We start from the raw sequence: 19,707 nt of genomic DNA, 5'->3' as shown, positions 1-19,707 counted from the left end.
CACACAGAAGTTTATTAACAAGTATACCTCATGTATACGTGGGAGATACCCACCCTTCTAGGTGGGCTCAAATACCATCTTCAGCCAAAGACAAAAGAGAAAAAAGTGTGGGGAGTCGGTAACTGGGGAGGTGACCAGGAAAAACAGGAGAACATGATTATGATTTGTTGTGCAGATTTAAATGAGTGCCTTCTCCATTGATAACATGATTTAGAGTCTTCCTTTTCCTCCTAGAATGGAGATGGAGACACCCTTTCAAATAGAGATTATTTTAAAAAATTAATGTAAATTTCACTTAAAAGGTGACTTCTACTCTGTTTCTAGATTGTTTCCTATGTTGTCTGCTCTTTCTCAAAATCAGCAGCTCAAAATAACCCTTGGGCCAGAGGCATATTTTGGGATGCTATATTCTACTATCCTTCAAATGTAAACTATTAGCCACATCATACATCCATGATCAGCCTACAAATGTTTGCATGCTGCGTGGGTGCTCTGTTGTGTCTGACTCTTTGCAACCCATGGACTGTAGCCCGCCAGGCTCCTCTGTCCATGGGATTTTCCAGGCAAGAATACTGGAGTGAGTTGCCATTTCCTCCTTCAGGGGATCTTCCTGACCCAGGGATTGAACCCGCATCTCCTGTGGGTCCTGCATTGGCAGGCGGGGTGTTTTTTTTTTCTGAACCACTGAGCCACTTTCCACTGAGCTGGGAAGCCCCTGTGGATGGTTAGGCGCTCTAAATGTGCCCGTCTCTGCTCCTCCAGTTTTGGCTGAGGGAAGAGAAGGAGGTTTGTTCTGTGTGCAAAACGTGGCTTCAGTAGGAATCCCAAACAGGGCAGCTTCCCTTATAACCTTATAACGGCTGTGGGCAGATCAAACACTAATGTTTATAGATGTGTCTGGAAAATACCTCTAGAGATGTCACTCTTATAATGTGTTAGAGATGTTTGCTTTTGATCAAACAGACTGAATTTTCCACAGCCCCGTGATTTCCCTCAGGACTCCCTGCTTCTTATAGGTCCTAAGTTGTTTCAATGCACTGACAAAACTCTCCAGACCCCAAATCCTTCTTGTCTCCTACAAATGGTGACTGAGCGTTTTCCACCTCTTTTTTAAACTACCCCTCTCTTCTCCAGTCATGGCCAAACAGCTCCTTTAGATTGAAGAAAGAAGGAACATTTCGCCATTTGCCCTTGACTCATGCCCTGTGGCATTCTTCCAGGGGAGCCTGAACATTGATGAAGAGTTTATCCTGAGACAGTTTGACATTAACTATCAGAGCAAACCATGCTATAATGTGCTCCACACAATGAGACCCAGCCAGGTTCCTCTGGAGCTAAAGAAAAGGAGTGGGCTAAATAAACTGCAGGAACCACAGTTTTTCCAGAAACGAGACTGTGAGCAGAGACTTCGGAAACCACAGGTAATTGCAAAAAAGGGAGAAGGCTGAGAGTCAAAGAAAATTAGATTTTATCAAAATGTTAAATGCTCTTGAATTCTGGTACCTCAGAAGGCACTGACCCTTTTCAGTAAAATTCTTGAAAAATTCTTTGATGTTTAATATTTGTTAAAAAATCTAATAAATAAACATTTGTTAAGTGAGTGAATATTTAATACATCTAACGAAGTCAGTTATACAAACAAGGCATGCCGTTTAGCATTATTGCTGATATCTGAAGAGTCAGTTCTTTTTATGTGTTTTATGTGTTGAAACAATTGGTTTGTTTTATATGTTGAAACTTATCTCATGCATTTTACATGTTGAAATTCCAGTAGTCAGTAGAACTATACATGTATGTTTACTATTATAAGAGTAAAATGCTGCAGTCAATGATTGGGGACACTGTTCCTGTCCATAGAATTCTTGAATTTTTATGGTGGTGTTTTTGACCACAAACCATCATTCTTGACCACATGCTTGCCTGATAATTAACAAATTGCTCAGTTTCCCAGCACCAGTTTCCTGTGAAGACAGAACAAGGAAACAGTAGAAAAAACAGGCTATGTTCCAAAAGGAAGTACTATGAACCCCTAAGAACTTTTCTATACAATGTGTTATGCAGCTATATATGTACAAGTCAAATTGTGCCAGTCCAACAACAGATTTCAGTGCCTATGTGGGAGCTGTGGGGTGAGAAGGTTATACAGTTTGTTTCTCTGAAAGTGAAGATAATAATTACCCTCTGTCTTTTATACTAAGTGCATGTTCAGTTGCTCAGTTGTGTCTGACTCTTTGCAAACCTCATGGACTGTAGCCCACCAGGCTCCTCTGTCCATGGAATTCTCCAGGCAAGAATACTGGAGTGGGTTGCCATCCCCTACTCCAGGTTTGATACTATTTTTCCAATATTTTTGACACAATAACTTTACCATTTATAATTGAACATAATCAGCTGACCTAGCTTTACACTCATGATGTTTTCCACCCTTGACTCTGTTGCATAAAATTTATGAAAACTGTGCATTCTGTTACTAATATCAGCACTTTAAATTTTCCGTTTTCCACTCATCTTTCTAAAGTGTGAAGTGTGAAATGATCCTGGGCAGGCAAATTATATCCATATGGTTCAGGCACATAGGGCCTGAACCACTGCTTGTTCTGAATCTGGGCTGAATGAAATTGCTCAAGTCCCTGTACTTACAAATAATTGCACAAATGCTGCTTTATAAAGCAGGGTGGTTATTGCCAAAATCGAACTTTTGACTGGCAGATGGAGGATCACTGTGCAAAAGTTCAAATAGATTTCCACATGGTATCCTTATCCTTCGGCCTGAGGGACTTCCTTTAATACCTTGCTTTGATATCTCCTCTCTATCTGGGTTTCCCTGGTGCTCAGACTGTAAAGAATTTGCCTGCAATGCAGGAGACCCAGGTTCAATCCCTGCATTGGAAAGATCCCCTGGAGAAGGGAATTCTTGCCTGGAGAATCCCATGGACAGAGGAGGCTGGTGGGCTGCTGTCCATGGGGTTGCAAATAGTCAGACACTACAGAGTGACTAACATTTAATACACACGTGACACTCTACCAGTGTAGATCTGCTGGCAATGAATTCTCTCAGCTTTTCTAGGTCTGAAGCTATCCTTATTCTGCCTTCATTTTAAAAGGTGTTTTTGTGGGTATAGAATTCTAGGTTCAAAAGTTTTTTGTTTTCAGTACTTTAAAGATGCCTCACTATCTTCTTGGTTGTGTTGTTGAAATCTAATGTCATTCTTATCTTTGTCACTGATTTTGAGTAGCATGATTATTATACACATTGGTATTTATTTCTTCATGTTTCTTATGCTTGGGGTTTACTAAGCCTCTTTGATCTATGAGTTTATAGTTTTCAACTATTGGGGGAAATTTTGGCCATTACATGGTCAAATGTTTTTCCCTCAACCCCCTCCCAGGACTCCAATCTCATGTAAATTAGGTTGCATGAAGTTGTCTCATAGATCACGGCTGCTCTGTTCAGTTTTGATTCTCTTTTCTCTCTGTGTTTCTATTGGTATGTCTTTAAATTCTCTAATCTTTTTCCTGCAAAAGATTGAGGGCAAGAGGAGAAAGGAGTGACCAAGGATGAGATGCTTGGATGGTGTCACTGGCTCAACAGACATGAGTGTGAGCAAACTTGGGGAGATTGTGAAGGACAGGGAAGTCTGCTGTGCTGCAGTCCATGGGGTCACAAAGAGTCAGACAGGACTTAGTGACTGAAGAGCAACAGACATCTAGTGGGTAGAGACCAGGAATGCGGCTGAACCTCTTGCAATGCATAAGACAGCATCCTCCCCCTACCCTCAACAAAGAATTATCCAGCTCAAAATGTCAATAATGCCTAAGTTAAGAGGCCTAATTTTAATCCAACAAATGTGTAATGAGTACCGATTGTGTCCTAAGTATTGTTTTAGATGCCAGTCTCAGATGCTTACATTTTGGAAGGTGAGAGGTGAGACAAGCAATCAGAAGACTATTTAGGACTTCCCAGGTCGTCCAGTGGTTAAGAATCCACCTACTAATGCAGAGGACATAGGTTTGATCCCTGATCCTGGAGCACCCCACATACCGTGGGGTAACTAAGCCCATGCACCACAACTACTGAGCCTACACTTTAGAGCCACAATTACTGAGCCCATGAACTTCAACTACTGAAGCGTGAGCATGCCCTAGAGCCCGTGCTCTGGACAAGAGATGCCACTGCAATGAGAAGAGAGTAGAGAGTAACCCCTGCTTGCTGCAACTAGAGAAATCCCACTCACAGCAACAAAGACCCAGCACAGCCACAAAGAAAAAAAGAAAATATTTAGCATATCAAGTGGTAATAACTGCTGTTAAGAAAAATGGGTCAGGGAAAGAAGACAAGCAGTATTGTGAGGGGGGTTACAGTTTTTGAACTGGGTGGTCAGGGAAGACACAACTGAAAAGATGATCTGAAGTAGGTAAGGAGTGAGCCATGCGGGTGTCTTGGGGAAAAGCATTATGGAGAGGGAGGGAACAGTGAATGCAAAGGCACTGAGGCAGCAGTGTGACAGGTGCTCTAGAAATAACAAAGTGGTCAGGAGGCTTAGAATGGAGATCATAATGCTGAATCCAGCTCTGAGAAGGGATTTCCCTCCTGTCTGTTTAGTCCCATCCTGTGCTTCAGGCAGGTGTTTCTGACTTGACTATAGAACTGGCCCACACATTCCACCTCATAGTTTAGAATTCTCCAGGCAAGAATACTGGAGTGGGTACCCATTCCTTCTCCAGGGGATCTTCCCAACCCAGGGATTGAGCCTGGGTCTCCTGCATTGCAGGCAGATTCTTTACCATCTGAGCCACCAGGGAAGCCTGAGAAGAGGGAGAAGCAGGATCTTTGTGTTTCATATCTCTTAGTCCTGTGCAAACATTAGACCTCCTTTCATGATGAGACAATGAGTGGATATTGCATCATAGCACTGGGCTATGAAGTAACAGATGAACTCCTGATGTTGCCAAAATACTGGCCCTCTGTGCACCAATACCCAAAAGAAATATAGAGACAGAGTTTCTGGAGGAAAGACAGTAGCTTTATTTCTTTGCCAAGCAAAGAGGGAACAGGGGAGGCAAGTGCCTCAGAAACCATGCCCTCCTTCCTGGGGAATAGGGAGAGATATTAGAATCAGGACTTGTAGCCAGGGTAAGTGATCAGGATGAAAACAGTGAAGGTCTTGTATTTTTCTTTCTTCTGAAAAAATTTCAGAAGGGCCACAGCTGGCGTTAGGAAGCTCAGTAACTGGATCTGGTCTCCAAAGTTATCAACTGGTGACCTTCTTCCTGAAATGAAGAGTGCTACGGGGGAGTGTTACAAGAGAGTGTGGGGGAGAAAATGCCAGATGCAGGCTACAATTCACATAACAGATACAATTCACATTAAGTCAGAAAGTGATTAAGGAATTAACTTTGTGAAGGACAAATCTAGTTGCATATTCTACAGATTAGTAACAGTTAAAACTGCAATTACTTTTACAGACTTGGTTTGCTGTTTCTATTGCTATTAACTCCTTCCTTTGCTTCTCTTGCTTGTTAGTAGGAAAGAAAAGTTTCATTTCTTTTTTTTTTTCTAACAACATGAAGATTTTATTTCATAACACTGAAATAGTCAACATTTTACATTGCACGTGTATTTTTGAGGTATTCACTCATTTTAGTGCACAATTCAATGATTTTGCATTTAAAGAGTTGTGCAGCCATCACTGCAATCCCATGTTAGGACATTCCCATCAACCCACAGATCTTTCAAGCTCATTTCTAGGGAATCCTCTTTCCTATAGTCTGCTCCAGGCAGATCTACTTTCTTTTCTTTATGTTTGTCCAGAAAAGTTTCTCTTTATGTTGTAACACTGAGTCATGGGAGAAAGAAAGAAATGACATATTTTCTTCTACCTCTTTCTCTGTTTCAATTAAACAGACAAGAGATTGGTGTTGGATAGCATTTTGATCAAAAGTAATGTACCATTTACAAAGCTGAGTACAGAGCTGGACTCATAGGTTAATAACATTATTTTGATTGAGTATTGTTGAAGGTCATTACCCTTAATTGAAATATGTGATTTCTGGCTGTTTTACATAATTCTTTCATTTTTTCTTCCCAATAACCCTATGGGGTAGATAACTATTATCTTTATTTTATAAATGAAGAATTTGAGTAACCTGTCCATTGACTCATAGCTACTAAGTTGGAGAAGGCTAGATCTGAGCCCAGGTTTGTCTAAATCGAAGGCTGTTCTTATCTACCACATTATTTTCTCAGTCATAAACTTTTCATGTTTGTAAAATCAAAGCCTACTGACACTTCATAAAATGCCTTGGAAAGGAGTAAGCTTAAATTAAAAATAAATGCTACCATTTTCACAAGTTTAATTTTAGATTTATTGAAATGTCAAACCAAACAAACTAATGAAATTGGAAATTATGTTATTTGTACAGAAACCTCATAAGCCAAAGTGGGTGAAGATGAGATATGGAGCATGGTATCTGAACCCCAAGTTGTGGAAAAAGCAAAGAGCCGATGAACCTTTGGTTGACCCCAAGGTCTTATGTCAAGCTCAAGATGAGAATTTTAAAAAGGAGCTACAGAAGCAGGTATGTGTGTATGCTGAGACTTGATCATCTGACCTAGTGCAACTGCCACTTCATATTGAAGTCAGAGTCTCCGGAGTAATCCAGAGGCTGCTGAAAGTCTTATAACTTGCCTATTGAATTTGACAATGAGAAAGCCAAGTCATTTTATGAGGAATATGTAATAAGCCAGACTTGAAATCTCCTAGCTCCATGGTAGACACCGTGTCTCTAAAGATGGGACAACCACTCATTGTCCTCCCACTCTCTTTGAGTCCATGGATAAATTGATTGTTCAAAGGGTGGTGTGACTTGGTAGGACCATCTCAGTTGAGAATGGATATAATGTCATGAGTTCTCTTTGAGTGAAAATGTGAAGTTTTTTTTTAATCAGCAATGAATGAATGTTAAAATTGTGATAAAACTACTTTTATTCCATTCAGCAGTTTCAGGATCTCTCTGAGAGAAAAGGGACAAAGGTTAAGCACTGTTTGATGTTACAAAGCAACAAACACACACAACAAGGATATGTTCTGGTTTTACTGTAGATAAGGTTTGTGCCTGCCCATCTCTTGTAAGCAAGTACCTAATGGAAGAAGATGCTCATTATAGTCCTGAAATTTTGGAAATTTTGATGCAATGCTTATACAGGACTCTGCTGAGAATATTTGTGATCCTCTTCTCTGGATCTGGAGAAGGAAATGGCAACCCACTCCAGTATTCTTGCCTGGAGAATCCCATGGACAGAGGAGTCTGGTGGGCTGCTGTCCATGGGGTTGCACAGAGTCGGACACGACTGAAGCGACTTAGCATGCATGCATGCATTGGAGAAGGGAATGGCAACCCACTCCAGAGTTCTTGCCTGGAGAATCCCAGGGACAGAGGAGCCTGGTGGGCTGCCATCCATGGGGTCGCACAGAGTCGGACACGACTGAAGTGACTTAGCAGCAGCTTCTCTGGATCAGCAGATTCAAAACTTCTCCCAGATAACATTGTGAAAACATTTCAAAAAAGTAAAATGCTATAAAAGTTTAGCTACTCATTCATTCAAAAGTCACTCATCAATTGCCTCCTTTTGCTTGGAAAGCTGAGGCAGAAAGTATTTTATCTTTTCTAGAACTGGGTATGAAATTCTTATTTTCAAATGGGAAACATGACATGCATTTATGAGCCCAAGATGGTCATATATAAGCTTCAGAATAAATAATATTAGGCAGAGTTTCTTGGCATACAGTTTTTGGAGCTGCCTATCTAAATTTATGTGAGTTTAACACATGACACGCTTAGCAAAGTAATGCTCAAAATTCAGGCTTAAATAGTATGTGAACCAAGAACTTCCAGATGTGCAAGCTGATTTAGCAAAGGCAGAGGAACCAGAGATCAAATTGCCAACATCCATTGGATCATTGAAAAAGCAAGAGAGTTCCAGAAAAACATCTACTTCTGCTTTATTGACTATGCCAAAGCCTTTGACTGTGTGGATCACAACAAATTGGAAAATTCTTCAAGAGATGGGAATACCAGACCACCTGACCTGCCTCCTGAGAAATCTGTATGCAGGTCAAGAAGCAACAGTTAGAACTGGACATGGAACAACAGACTGTTTCCAAATTGGGAAAAGAGTACGTCAAGACTGTATATTGTCATCCTGCTTATTTAACTTATATGCAGAGTATATCATGCGAAATGCCAGGCTGGATGAAACACAAGCTGGAATCAAGATTGCCAGGAGAAATATCAATAACCTCAGATATGCAGATGACACCACCCTTATGGCAGAAAGCGAAGAAGAACTAAAGAGCCTCTTGATGAAAGTGAAAGAGGAGAGTGAAAAAGTTGGCTTAAAACTCAACATTCAGAAAACTAAGATCATGGCATCTGATCCCATCACTTCATGGCAAATAGATGGGGAAACAATGGAAACAGTGACAGATTTTATTTTTTAGGGCTCCAAAATCACTGCAGATGGTGACTGAAGTCACGAAATTAAAAGACCCTTGCACCTTGTAAGAAAAGCTATGACCAACCTAGACAGCATATTACAAAGCAGAGACATTACTTTGCCAACAAAGGTCCATCTAGTCAAAGCTATGGTTTTTCCGGTAGTCATGTACAGATGTGAGAGTCGGACTATAAAGAAAGCTGAGTGCCAAAGAACTGATGCTTTTGAACTGTGGTGTTGGAGAAGACTCTTGAGAGTCCCTTGGATTGCAAGGAGATCAAACCAGTCAATCCTAAAGGAAATCAGTCCTGAATATTCATTGGAAGGACTGATGCTGAAGCTGAAACTCCAATACTTTGGCTACCTGATGTGAAGAACTGACTCGCTGGAAAAGCCCCTGATGGTGGGAAAGATTGAAGGCGGGAGGAGAAGGGGACAACAGAGGATGAGATGGCTGGATAGCATCACAACTCGATGGACATGGGTTTCGGCAAGCTTCAGGAGTTGGGGATGGACAGGGAAGCCTGATGTGCTGCAGTCCATGGGTTTGCAAAGAGTTGGACACGACTGAGCGACTGAACTGACTGACTGAACATGTGACATAAAACTGTTCCAGTTCACTTTCAAAAAATAACTGAACATCCTCAATGAGTTAAATATTTAAAAATAAAAACAGTAATGAAACTTTTGTTTTAAGGTGTCTAGAAATTCTCTTTTAAGAAATAAATTCTTTTTTTTAAGATTTTTTTTGATGTGGACCATTTTTAAAATCTTTATTGAATTTGTTACAATATTGCTTTTGTTTTGTTTTGGTTTTTTGGCTCCAAGGTATGTGGGATCTTGACTCCCTGGCTAGGGATTGAACCCTCACCCCCCTGCATTGGAAGGTGAAGTTTTAACCACTGGACCACCAGGGAAGTCCCAAGAAACATATTCTTAAAGACTTAAATAATTTTACAAAAAGATTTATCTTAATGGTGAAAGCCAGTAAAGACATTTGTCATAATAGTTACAGTCAGCTCATGAAAAAGAAATAATACTTAAATTTTGGAAATGTGGTTTATAAGACTATTATAGGAACAGACTGTTTATCAGGCAGTTTAAACACAGAAAGGACTCAAAGCAATGGAATTGTCTGTAATGATTTTTGTAAATCACACTTTTGTAACACCTGAAGACTGAATATCTTGTGTACTTTAAGTGATGCCACTTGGCTATGCACCTCAGTTCACAAGACATGTATGCAGTCATGTGCTGGTTAGGGCCAGTCACCATGAAGACGTGGCTGTCTTGCTGGAAACACGAATTTTGACTATTCTTGATTGAATTCATTTGGAAAGTGAAATGGCCTTAAAGAACTGAATTACAATGATACAAACTTCTACATCAAGATTTTAAATTCAAATAAATTGACGAAAGACCAAATGAATGCATGAATACCCCGAAGACATTGGGACTGGATCAAATCTTTTTTTGATTATCACGCCCTTAGGAGTTAATTCTAAAATTTGAAGATATATATTGAGTAGGAAAACACTCCCATTTCTTCCTCTACTACTCTCAATTCTGGTCAGCAGATGTTCTGAGGTTTTTTCCCCCACACCAAGCAGTTTTCTGATTCTCCAGCACCAGCTGGATGTCCTACGATTGTACTCAATTCTGACACTGCCTACCTGGAGACAGCATCTGATCCCGCAGTTTAAAGGCTCAGACCCCAAGACTGCCCCCACTGCAAATGCCAGTCTCAAGTCCAGGTTGTCACCCATGCTTCTGGCTGAGTGGCTATAAATCGAAGGTTCCCATGACCCCCTCCTTGGGTTTGATTGTCTGCAAGAACGGCTCACAGAACTCAGGAAAACAGTTTACTTACAATCTAGTAAGATTACCAGTTTATTATAAAGAGGTACTTTCAAAAGCAGCCAGATGGAAGAGATGCACAGGGCAAGGTATGTGGGCAGGACTCAGAGCTCCCTTACCTTTCCCAGGTACCTTCACATTCTTACCAACCTGAAACCTTGCCAAATCCCCTTCTTTAGATTTGTACAGAGGCTTCATTATACTGGACTTCTCTGGTGGCTCAGATGGCAAAGAATCTGCCTCCAATGCAGGAGAGCCAGGTTCAGTCACTGGGTTGGGAAGATCCCCTGGAGGAGGGCATGGCAACCCACTCTAGTACTCTTGCCTGGAGAATTCCATGGACAGAGGAGCCTGGTGAGCTACAGTCCATGAGGTCACAAAGACTGAGCAGTTTTAATTGATTACATCACTGGCTGTTCCTGATTAATTCAACTCCAGCTCTTCTCCCCTCCCAGGAGTTTGGGGTTGGAGCTGAAAGTGCCAACCCTCTGATTACATGGTTGGTTTCCCTGGCAACCCACCCTCATCTTGTAGCTATCTAGGGGGTTTCCAAAAAGACCTGTTAAGATATACTCTGATGTGGCTGAAAGGTGCTTGTTATAAATAAGGAAAAACTCACCTTTGTGGCTTTTATCACTTAAGAAATTTCAAGGCTTTTGGGAGTTCTGTGCCAAGAATGGGAAGGAGACCAAATACATCTTTCTTATTATAAATCACGGGCTTCCTTGGTGGCTCAGACGGTAAAGAATCCACCTGCAATGTAGAAGACCTGGGTTTGATCACTGGGTTGGGAAGGTCCCCTGGAGGAGGGCATGGCAAAGCACTCCAGTATTCTTGCCTGGAGAATCCTCATGGACAGAGGAGCCTGGTGGGCTACAGTCCATGGGGTCGCAAAGAGTCAGACATGACTGAGTGACTAAGCACAGCACAGCACATTATAAATCACAGTATCACACTTATTAATCTCAAATTGAGTCTAGACATCCTAGGTCAACAATTATCTAATTGATAAAATGTGTTGCTTATCCTTAATACAAGGGTAAGAAAAGGACCAGGGAAAGGAAAGTTGGGTATCTTTTGAAAGCCTTTGTAGTCATCAACTTCTGAACATTATTTATACACATATTCCCACATGAGAAGGAAGTAGTTTAAAATGAGGTGCTTGATAAAGGGCTCAGTGCTTTTAATTAGGACAAGTATGAGATTAAGCTTCTGAGAGCTGACTGTTCTTTAAACTGTGGACCCTCTTCCAGGAGGAGTTACTTGCGGACCTTCATGGAGCTGTTGCCTTTAAGGATTTTATTCTGAGCAGGGGCTACAGGATGCCAAGTGTGAGTAAAGGCTCATTTCAAAGAGACCTGCTTAGGGGCTCACAGTTGCTAATGGGAAAGGGATCAGTGCCCTGATGAAATACTTCTTTTCCAGGTGCACACCAGGACTCAGCCCTGGAGAAAGGGCGTGCTTACCCCAGACAGGGGCCCACAGATGGCGTTTGTTGTTTTGCCCTTTTCGTTCTGCCTGTTTGCTTCCTGTTGACTCACCTTCCTCAGGTTTGGCCTTAATGGGACCAAATGAAAGGGATCTGTGTGCAGGGCGAGAGGCTGCTGCTAAAACACTGAATCCACCAGAAATGTTAAGTCTCCCTCACTTCCACTTCTAAGGTCAAGGAGCCGTGCTGGGGTCAGGACCTAGTGGCGCTGGGAGTCACAGTACTACCATTGTGCTATATGTGGGTAGGAGGAGAAGAGGATGAGATGGTTGGATGGCATCACCAACTCAATGGACCTGAGTTTGAGCAGGCTCCAGGAGATGGTGAAGGACAGGGAAGCCTGGCGTGCTGCAATCCATGGGGCTGCACAGAGTCAGACACTACTGAGCAACTGAACAACAATGCAGGGTACAGGAGGATGCAGCCTAGGCCAAAATGTCACTTCCCGGGCATCCCTGAGGGCTCTTTGTCTTTTTCTCACTTTGTGTTTCCCCCTCTGTGAGCCTGTGCCCTGCTGCCCCTGCTGCCTCCCATGTGGAGACTCTCCTGGAAGATGACAAGGGCGGGGCAGGAGGCTGGTAGAGCAGACCGTTGAGCAGGAGGGCTGGCAGCCTAGAGCTCTGCCCCCAGACCAGCCTGTCACCACGACAGGAAGCCAGGCCAGCCTGGGGCCTGAGTCATGGCTGATAAGTTCTAAGTTCATCGAGCATCCTCTGTGTGCACTCGGCCTGAGAAGTCTTTAGGAGGCCATGCAGCCAAGATGGTAGACGTTCCTGGAACTAGGATACTGGATTTCTTTTTTCCAAGAGTGATAGAACGAACAATAACTTATACTGACTGGCAAATGGTGGAGAAGGAAATGGCAACTCACTCCACTATTCTTGCCTGGGAAATCCCATAGACAGAGGAGCCTGGCGGGCTAGTCATGGGGTCGCAAAAGAGTCAGACACCACTGAGCGACTAAACAACGACACACTGGCAAATAGGTATATTGATCAAGTTCAGATACAGACTGATTCAGAGTTTAAATCAGGTGATGTGAGGGGAAAGTCTAGCATGTGAGATAGACCAGTGGGCTAAAAGACTCTGTTACAGAACTAGGAATGAAATCTATCCTTTAGCTCTGAGCATCAACTATAGGCCTACTAGATGTAGTAATGTACTCATACACATTTATGTATTTATAATAACTGCCTCATTTGCATATACAGCCTACATAAGTATATTTATATGTATAATATATAAAATATACTTATATATTTTACATGATTATATAATTGTATAGATGATTACATAATACATGCAAACTTATACTTAGCTTAAATATAATTATGTATATATATATAGACATATTAATATATATTATTGCCAAGAAGATTGTGTGTTTGTATATGTGTGTGTGTATATATATATATATACACATATATACATATATATGTTGTAATTGGGTATCTTGATATTATGATGACTCATAGTTTTTCTGAATATTCTTAGTGGCAAGAGATTTGTTTTTTCATTTTGCTTTCTCTCCTATTCATTTAATCCATTCTGTTGATGAACATTTAATTCAATTTTGGGCAAAAAGAAGCATGCCTGAATCACTGGCTACTCTTTTAGCTGCATCAACTGAAGAGAGATGATGCCCCTGGCTACAGCTGAGTCCCATGCAAACACCTGCTAGTCCAAACCCTGGAATATTTTCTCCCTTTCTTATATCTTGTATCCTTGATTTTATCAATAAGATTTCAACTAAAAGACAGGAGGAACTCTATTATGGTAAATTTTATATGTAGTCCTTGAGTCATTACTTGTTTAAATTTATATATGAGCATTTATTCTCTTTTCACTCCCCTAATTTCTGTGTACACTGTATATACACACATTTATATATGTTACATGAGCATAGGTGCTTACACATTCCAGTATCTGCTTCTGGATTAACTGCTCTGTGCATTACTGACAACTTCATTCCCTCAGCTACACAGAGGTCCAGGCCTTTAATAGCAGAGATGAGCAGTACAAGGCTGTGATGAGCTGGGCTGAGCTGGACTTAGCCATAAAATGAGTGTGAATTAATCTAGGCATTTCTGATGGTATGCAACTACCTTCCAAAGTCCACCATCTAACATGGTCTAGTCATCACCATCAGATGTTGAGTAGTATAAGGATATACAGTAGAGTATGAGATTGTGAATTCAGGTGTGGTAGTGGTTCTGACCAGACTGTACAATTTTCATTTGCCAATTTTAGCTTCTCTGATCTTTTTTCTTTTTTTAGTTCCTTGAGAAGATGTATATGAAGAAGGAATGTAAATGTGAGTGTAACCAGAGTCCTATAAAATAACTCAAGCATAGAAGAATCTTGAGAAGATGATTAGACAGTTTTCATTTACTTAGCTATTTCTCTCTTGTTAAACATTAAACAAAATTTATGATGAATGTCCCCCCACAAATGTACAACTTTGACTTGGCAACATCCATAAAATTTATAACTAATACCTGTAAACATTTCAGAATGGTCTTCTGCTTCAGTTAATCAATATTTTATATATCTTATCAACTATGAGATCAATATTCATATTTGGTGTTCTAACACTTTTGTAGCATTGTCAGTATTACATAGTTATATCAACTATTTGTAAAAATAAATAAAACCTTAAAAAAGCTGAATTACTTTCTTGCATTTTTCCAGAGTATTATTTTCCCTGCTTTGAATGAATACCTCCTTTACTTTTTCTTTACAATATAATCTTCTTTCATTTTGAATTCATCTTACTGAGGATTTTTCCCCATTTTTTGGCATGTTAGTCTTGATAATAAATGTGTACTCATAACATAAGATCATGGGTCATAAAGTTTAATGGAAACTCAAGATAACATTTTTTAAATTAAATTTTAAAAATATTTTTATTAAAAATGTTAATGCTTATGTTAGGAAAATTAGGAAATATAGACTAGCAAAAAGAACATTAAAAAATACAAAGAATTTCTGTAGAGTCTGCAATAACCACTCTTTAGTCATTGGAATGCATCTTTCTAGATCTTTCTCTCTAGATAATTTAATCAAAAGGAGTTTATTAAAGGGATATTGGGGAGTTCCCTGGTGGTCTAGTGGTGGTTGACTCCACACTTCCAATACAGGGGACTTGAGTTCAATCCCTGGCTGAGGATCTCTTGCAAGCCACATGGTACGGTCAAAAAAATAAAAATGGAAAAAGGATATTGGTTCCCAAAGTTTTATCAGTTACCGTATGTGTCTTCAAATCCAAAATCTCTGGCTGATGGATGACCTTTCATCCTCTGGGACTGCCATGGTCCCATTTCAATAACCTGTAGCTGTAAATGAGTCTTTATGTGTCCAGACATGTTAGGGTGATGGAGTACATGAGAGAAGCAGTGAACCCATGGTGTTGGCCCATTGCTGTGAAATGAGTTTCAGTGTTGAGTGGGATACCACAGTGGTCAATAAGCATTCAGGAAGTCTGTGAATGTTGGTGTGGGCAGAAGTTTGTTAAGCAGGAAAGCAAATCCTATTCCAGAATTAGTTACCATTCTAGTAAGGCCGCTTTTCCCAGGCTCCCTTGATGTTTCAGCTCATCATACATTCCCACATCGTAGCCCATGGGAGCCACAAAGGGAGAGCTGCTCAGCCTGCAAGCCCAGAGGAGGAGGCATCCAGTTGTACTAGGCAAGCTGGGGCAGGATTTTGGCATTCAGTCCCATAATTCTGACTTTCAAGTGTTGAGTGGAGGAGGTGTTGAGGGTGGTCTGGAGAGAATTCACTTATTTCCCTAGACACATTGTTCTTGGCTTTGTTACATTCAAGCCTAATTTATATCAGGGACTCAAGTTTGGTTTTAATTGCCAGACAACTATCCTGCAGAAGCTATAGCTAGATCAACCTTAGTGAATGAAATTCAAGATATTGCATCCGGAGCCTGCATTTCTGCCTCCATGCCCACGTTGCTTATGACATCTCTGGGCAATATTGGTGCTCCTGGAGAAAGAAGGGGGCTGGCATGCAGAGGCTAGGTTAATCTTTTCCCTTGATCATTGAGTGCTTCCTCTATAGTGGTGTCCTTTGGATGCATCTTCACAAAGAACCAAATCCCCTCATACTCTGGATCCATTCTGTGCAATCCCCTGTATACCTCTTCTTGCAAACCTCCTTGTCACCAGCCCTGCATTCAGGATCCTGCCAGGTCTCTGGCTTCTAAGCTAAGCCATCAGCTGCTGACCATTAATTGGTGACACATGTCTCTCAGGCCATTTCTCCTTTCAGACAAAGTGGTCAACAGGATGAAACGCTTACATTTCTGTCTGCTCGAAAATTCCTCTTCTCAGCTGTTCTTCAGGGCCACCCTTTAGTTGGGCTACAGTGTCAAGGCAGTCCACTTATGGCTGCTGCCATCATATTGTGGAGGCTGTTTCGTTATACGGACTTAAAGAACATCCCCAGGTGAGACATATAGGTTGAGGAAGATGGCAGTGTGGTAGGAGTAGGCATACTGTGTCTTCAATTTCTGGTCAAGCCCAGTCCTAAATAGAAAACTGTCACCTGATTACGAGAAGCGATATAATTTGGTAATTAAATCTGTGAACTTTGGAGCTGGAGAGCCTCGATTCAAACCCAGCTCGCTCCTTATTAGCTGTATGACTATGGAGCAAATTGCTTATCCCCTCTCTGCTCCAGTGTTCTCGTCTAACGTAGGGATGGTAGCAATAATAACAGTACCATCTCCCAGAATTGGGGTGGGGATTAAAAGGAATGTTACCAGTAAAGTGCTTAGAGCAGAGCCTGGCACACAGTGTTCACGCACTAAATGTTAGCTGACTTTATGGCTTAGGGGATCAGATGACCCCCAGTTGACGATGAGCACCAGTCGCTTCGTTACCTAAGGTCTCATGATCAGGCTGCTGTATGAGCCGGTGCCAAGCAACAAGCTGAGATTGGTTCTTCTAAAGGAGAGTGGTTACATGCCACAGAGCTCACAGCTCAGCTGCAAAGCCCTGGGGGCCTGAGCTCTGATTCGCCTTTCTGGCCATGCCAAAGCTCCATTCAGCAGCTCTCTGTGCCACAGGTGCTTCAAGCATTCTGGCTTCGCTGGATCAGAGGGCAGAGATTTCTGGACCATCTGAAAGCCTCCTCTCACTTCAGGCCACTCTCCAAGCTGGCAGCCTCTCAGATTACTAAAGAAATGAGCTGAAACAGCACATCTAAATCTGGCCTCCAAAATCCAAAGAGTAGTGCGTGTAGCACATCATTACATGCTAGCTATTTCCAACTCCCAAGTGTTATAGATGTAAATAACCTCAGGAGCGTAGATACTAACAAAGAAGGGGTCAATAGCCAGGAAGTGATGAACTTTTGAGTTTTATTCCATTTGGCTTTAATATAATTTATTTTAATTGTAAGTATATTTAAGTTTTAAAATTTATTTATTTTATTTTTGGCTGTGTCGGGTCTTAGTTGCAGCATGTGGGATCTTTGTTGCATGATGCAGAACTTTCATCTTGGCCCGTGAACTCCCTAGTTGTGGCCTGTGAGCTTAGTCGCTCTGCCCAATGTGGGAATCTTAGTTCCCTGACCAGGGATGGAACCTGAGTCCCTTGCATTGCAAGGTGGATTCTTAACCACTGGACCACCAGGGCAGTCCCCTTAAGTCTTAATAATGACTGTGTTTAACAACCAGCTCACTAAATTCCTGAAATTTTAATAATTGGCTTTTGTGAGCTGGGATAAACTGTCTCTAGCACGTTACTGATGGTAGGATTCAAGTCAGGGGCGGGGGATGCGGGGAGGGTGTTAGGGGTGAAGAATAAAAAGAATTGTCTACCCCAACCTTCTTCTGGGTTATTTCCACAAAAACTATTTTAGGAGTCTTCATGCAACGTGGAAAAAACCTCACCACAGAGGGGAGTAGGGAGAAATTCTCTGAAAAGGAAGGCCGCATTCGTTTGGGTCTTTATTGCTGTTCAGTCACCAAATCGTTTCCAACTCTTTGTGACCCCGTGGACTGCAGCACACCAGTCTTCCCTGTCCTTCACTATCTCCCAGGGTTTGCTCAAAGCCTTGTCCACTGGGTCTACCAAGGAGCAAATGACAAAATGACATTAGACGTTTGAGAGATTTACTGGGGTTGGGAGTAGGAGAACATAGGGAGAGTCTTTAGATTCTGATGCATGTGTGATTCCCTGTGGAAGGAAAGAGGGAAGGAAAAATAAGACTTGAGTAGGAAGAATTTTGACTCCAGTGCAATTAAGTAAAGGTTTGGCCAGGCCAATGGGGAGACCTCAAGTCAAGGTTGACAAAAGGAGGCGTCTCACATTTTGCTAAAATAGGCCTGCCTTGGTAGGTCTGCATGCTCAGTCATTGGCTGGGAGCAGCCCAAGAGAGCATGACCTTGGTGAGAGGCTGAAAGATCCTGAGGGGTAGCAGCTGGGTCCATCAGTCACTTGTACTCCCTGCAACAGGAGATCCGAGCAGCATATTTTCATAGGGTTAGGAGGTGAGGGAACATGAAGCCATCTGAACATTCCCATATGGTCACAGTTCAGCATTTAGGGTCTCACTGTTTCCCATCAGTACTCTGCCATCACATAAGAGACCTTGCAAAGCTGTGAATTCAAACGGTATTAAAAAATTTCTTTAATTTGCTTTATGAAGATACAATTTACATATAATAAAAGTCATCAGTGTTAAGTGTATAATTCTTCTATATTTAACAATATATAGAATCATGTGACCACCACCACCAAAATACAGAATATCTGTAACAACATTAAAAGTTCCCTCTCACTCCTTCGCTCTCAGTCTCCTTTCCTTCAATCCTGGTCTCTGTCTTTCTCAGGCTATTAGTAATTCTTTATTACAAAATAATTTCAGCATTCCAGAATATATAAAGAATTGTAGCTCTTTCGCTCAGGCCTGTGGCACCGCCAGGATGGGCAAGTGTCACGATCTTCGTGCTGCCAGGAAGCTCCATAGCCACCGATGAGACCAGAAGGAGCATGATAAACAGTACATCAAAGCCCATTTGGGCACAGCCCTGAAGGCCAGCCCTTTTGGTGGCGCTTCTCATGCCAAGGGAATTGTGCTGGAAAAAGTAGGAGTTGAAGCCAAACAGCCAAATTCTGCCATCAGGAAGTGTGTCAGGGTTCAGCTAATCAAGAATGGCAAAAAAATCACTCCATTGGGTACAACCCAATGATGGTTGCTTGAATTTTATTGGGGAAAATGATGAAGTTCTGGTTGCTGGATTTGGCCGCAAAGGTCATGCTGTTGGTGACATTCCTGGAGTCCGCTTTAAGGTTGTCAAAGCAGCCAATGTCTCTCTTTTGGCTTTATACAGGCAAGAAGGAAAGACCAAGATCATGAATTGATGATGAAAACACGATAGTAATAAATTTTCATATACCAAAAAAAAAAAAGAAATGTAAAAACTTGCTCATCAATCATTGTCTGGCTTCATCAGTCTTAGCAACAAATGGTATTTTAATTCAGCAAATGAAAGGATCATTTCTTTTCTTTCTATCAGTTCATCAGCTCTAAGACATGAGATTCCTATAGAAAAATCCCAAGGACTCTCTGATTTGGGGGGATTGTGTCTGTTTCAAAAAAGTTCCACAAATTACTTGATACCCTCTCTTCAAAATGCATTGTCTTAATTTCTTTTCCCTTGAGTGTGGGCTGTACCTAGACTTGATTTTAAGGAATAGAATGTGGGAGAAGTGATGAATTGTCACTTCTGAGACTAATTAAAAAAAGACATTGTGGCTTTCTCCTTGTCCTCCCTTGAGTCATTTGCTCTAGGAGAAACTAGAGGAAAGGCCCACATGGCAAGAAATGAAGCCTTCTGCAAATA

At 41.4% G+C, this 19,707-nt stretch overlaps 1 protein-coding gene and 1 pseudogene across 1 annotated transcript in view; both read left to right on the top strand.

Annotated features, from left to right (window-relative positions):
* Nucleotides 1-14,355, top strand: part of FAM47E (family with sequence similarity 47 member E) — a 28,665-nt gene extending 14,310 nt beyond the window's left edge. The window contains exons 5-8 of the mRNA XM_081585170.1: nucleotides 1,221-1,421; nucleotides 6,424-6,579; nucleotides 11,608-11,685; nucleotides 14,121-14,355. Of these exons, the coding sequence (XP_081441296.1) occupies nucleotides 1,221-1,421; nucleotides 6,424-6,579; nucleotides 11,608-11,685; nucleotides 14,121-14,186 (501 nt within the window). The 3' untranslated portion in view covers nucleotides 14,187-14,355. The remainder of the gene's footprint in view (nucleotides 1-1,220; nucleotides 1,422-6,423; nucleotides 6,580-11,607; nucleotides 11,686-14,120) is intronic.
* A 4,431-nt stretch (nucleotides 14,356-18,786) lies between these two features.
* LOC145538395 (small ribosomal subunit protein uS12 pseudogene) lies at nucleotides 18,787-19,220 on the top strand (annotated as a pseudogene).
* The last annotated feature ends 487 nt before the right edge of the window (nucleotides 19,221-19,707 follow it).

Source organism: Giraffa tippelskirchi, chromosome 1 (assembly GCF_054371585.1).
Source record: "Giraffa tippelskirchi isolate mGirTip1 chromosome 1, T2T-mGirTip1v1.2.pri, whole genome shotgun sequence".
Classification (NCBI taxonomy): domain Eukaryota; kingdom Metazoa; phylum Chordata; class Mammalia; order Artiodactyla; family Giraffidae; genus Giraffa; species Giraffa tippelskirchi.
This window is presented reverse-complemented; position numbering and strand designations above follow the sequence as displayed.